This window comes from Citrus sinensis, chromosome 1, assembly GCF_022201045.2.
Source record: "Citrus sinensis cultivar Valencia sweet orange chromosome 1, DVS_A1.0, whole genome shotgun sequence".
NCBI classification, from domain to species: Eukaryota; Viridiplantae; Streptophyta; class Magnoliopsida; order Sapindales; family Rutaceae; genus Citrus; species Citrus sinensis.
Window position 1 is genome coordinate 15,625,889 of NC_068556.1, and position 3,307 is coordinate 15,629,195.

The 3,307-nt window shown below is 39.4% G+C and overlaps 1 protein-coding gene across 1 annotated transcript; it reads right to left on the reverse strand.

Moving 5' to 3' along the window:
- Positions 1-1,944: 1,944 nt before the first annotated feature.
- LOC107178655 (uncharacterized) lies at positions 1,945-2,735 on the reverse strand. The gene is made up of 2 exons (XM_015534106.1): positions 2,456-2,735; positions 1,945-2,336 (listed from the first exon to the last, which is right to left on the reverse strand). The coding sequence occupies exons 1-2, from the start codon at positions 2,733-2,735 to the stop codon at positions 1,945-1,947; spliced, it is 672 nt and encodes a 223-aa protein (XP_015389592.1).
- Positions 2,736-3,307: the final 572 nt, after the last annotated feature.

Below are 3,307 nucleotides of genomic sequence, written 5' to 3' on the forward strand. Positions count from 1 at the left end.
TATACAACCCATGGGGGTCTGCCATCCAATATAACACATCTTTGTCCCTCCGAGAACTAAGCGGGATTAGTAATATGAGATTCCTGTCTCGAGTATCAAACAAATCTACCACTGGATCATAGTCCCATTTACGCTGCCCAGGGACCATCAAACTGCTGACCGGTGTTGTTGCTAACCTTTCGTTTAAGCTGGTGGAAATAAAACCATTTGCTACATCTGGAAGCTAAGAATCTGACACAATAAGAATGTTCTGACCACTACCAACTTGGATCCTACTGCCACGAACAATAATATGCTTAGCTGCCATTAAAGATCTCTACACAAAACTTGGATTATGACCCAAAGCAACCTCTACAACATATGTAAGAGGGAAATAACAAGCTTTGAATATTTGGCCAATAAGAGTTTCCAGATTCATTAAACGCTTCCAAACTTGTTCCCCAGCATTGCCACATTGAAATCGTGTAGGTATTTTAAGCTAATTCCTCCATTGGTCTTTGGCTTACACAGCAATTCCCATTTCATCGAGCGAATACCACCTCCACCATTACATCTATTTCCCCACCAGAATGAGTTCATCATAATTTCTAGTTCTTTGCAAAGATCAAGGGGAAAAAGATAAACCTACACAGCATAATTAGGGATAGCTTGAGCCACTATTTTTAACAGAATTTTCTTACCAGCTCCCGACAACAAATTCATACTCCAGCTATGAAGCTTCTGCCACACCCTATCTAGGATAGAACTGAAAACTTCTTTTTTGTTCCTGCCAATAAGATAGGGTAAGCCAAGATAAGTGTCATGGTTAACAATAGCATTAACCCCCAAGATATGGCAAATCTGCTCCTTTACATCTTCATTAACATTCAAACTAAAGGAAATTGAGGATTTGTTAAAATTCACCAACTGTCCTAACCTCTGACCATAAACCCCGAGAATGCGCTTAATCAAACGAGCTTCACTTTGGTTAGCCTTGAAAAACAGAAAACAATCATCCGCGAAGAATAATGAGATACAACAGGGGCTCCTCTAGCTACTTATACCCCATGGATCAAACCAGCACGCTCATTCTTACGGATTAAAGCACTTAGACCCTCCGCACAAAGAATGAATAAATACGGCGTCATAGGGTCCCCTTGTCGAAGCCTTAGTGGGAATAATAGGTCCAATCTCCTTCTCATCCCGAATAACATGATTCCGAACTGTAAAAACACATAGCATGATCAAAGTCACCCATTTAGCATCAAATCCCAGCCTAAGCAACATAGCTTCCAAAAATGCCCATTCAATTCGGTCATACACCTTCGACATATCGATTTTAAGAGTAGCTGCCCCAACTTTTCATTGTCATTTCCTCTTAAAAAAATGCATAATGTCAGAGGATATAAGGATATTATCTGTTATGGCTCGGCCCGACATAAAAGCACTCTGAGATTCAAACACTACAGAGCCCAAAATAGCCTTCATTTTATTTGAGAGCATTTTAGCTACAATCTTATACAGAACATTGCATAAAGCAATAGGCCGCATATCCGATATTGACTCTGGTTTTGGTTTCTTGGGGATCAACACAATAGATGTGTCATTTAAACCCATAGGAAAAGAGCAAGTAGCAATAAAATGTAAACAAGCCTTAGTCATATCCTCAGCAACATTAAGCCAAAATCGCTGGTAAAAGGCAGGATTCATATTGTCGGGTCCTGGCAATTTGTCCGAATGCATTTCGAAGAGGGTCAGTTTAGCCTCACTGGCTGAAAAAGGTTCTACCAGTAAATCATTTTGCTCAGCAGTAACTTTTGTCTCCACACAATCTAAAATTTCATCATTTTGACAACCATCAGAAGTAAATAATTTGGAGAAGTAGTTAGAAATGAAACCGTCCATTTCAGCCGAGGTAGTACACCACTGTCCTTGAGCATTGCGGACAGGCGTAATAGAATTCCTTTATTTTCTTACTGAAGCTGTAGCATGGAAGAAGCGAGAACTCATATCCCCCTCTTTGAGCCAAAGCAATCTTGATCTCTGTTTCCAGAAAACATCTCGGCTATGGAAGAGCTCATTAAAACGCTTTCTGACCTCCGTAAACTCCTCAATACCAGCGAAATCACGCCACCCCCTCAAGAGAGTCATCCTCCTTCTACACTTAGAAATACCATTTCGGAAATCATGAGCTAAGTGACCTCCCCAATGAAGTAAAACAGTCCCACAATTTAAGATTTTTTGTTGAATTGGATACACATGCGATGAGGACCAGCTAGACCGAACCACCTCTGCACAATCAGCCTCTCTTAGCCACATATTTTCAAAACGAAATCTTCGATGCCTACTGGAATGAACTAAAGGTTTTGGGTCCATAAAAATAGGCAAATGATCTAAGGTAGAAGACTCTAAACTCCAAACCCGAGCTTCTTTGAATCGACTTATCCAATAATTAGTGGCAAGAACTCTATCCAACCTTTCCTCCACCTAATTTTCTGACCCCCGAGACCACTCCCATGTAAATTGATAACCTCCATACCAATATCAATTAAATCGCAATCAGACATAGCTTGTTTAAATCCCTGCAGCTTCCAATTTGGATGCTCATGCTTTCCTCGCTTCTCATGAGTAGCTAAAAGGTCATTAAAATCCCCAATGCACACCCAAGGAAGAGAGGACACAGTAAATAATATGCGAAGGATGTTCCAAGATTCACACCGGCAACTGGATTCCGGAAAACTATAGAAGCCCGTCATCCTCTACTTTTCAAAATCCTGATACTCAACCTCCACATCAATACAATTTCTAGAGAATTTTAATAATAGCACTTCACTGCTTGCTTTCCAAAAAGAGCAATCCCTCCACTTCAGCCCATTGGCTCGACGGCAAACAGCCCCTCTGTTCGTAAATTTTATACGCAATATCTATCAATGCCAATGTGCAAGTATACATAACAAGTAATAAAGTGATAAGTATTCAAGATCGTCTCCACAGGGATTGATGTTATTCAAAATGTTATAGCACTCACAATAACGCAACTCAACTTGAAACTGAAACCAACAATTGTCAAATAATTTCTATTGTAATCAGTAATTGAAATAAGAATTAAATAAGACAATACCGTAATAAAATAAACTAGCTTAACTGTGTCTAAGATTCAATTGAGAATATAGTAGTTGAATGATCAAACTCTTCTAATGGGGTGACTGTTGTTTACCATATTAGCACCAATTGTTAGAATAAGTGTTGCAGTACTAGGCAGAATAAATCTGCATCCTCAGCTATCGCATGTTGGAAATCTCATACTTTTAAATCTATTAACAATGAC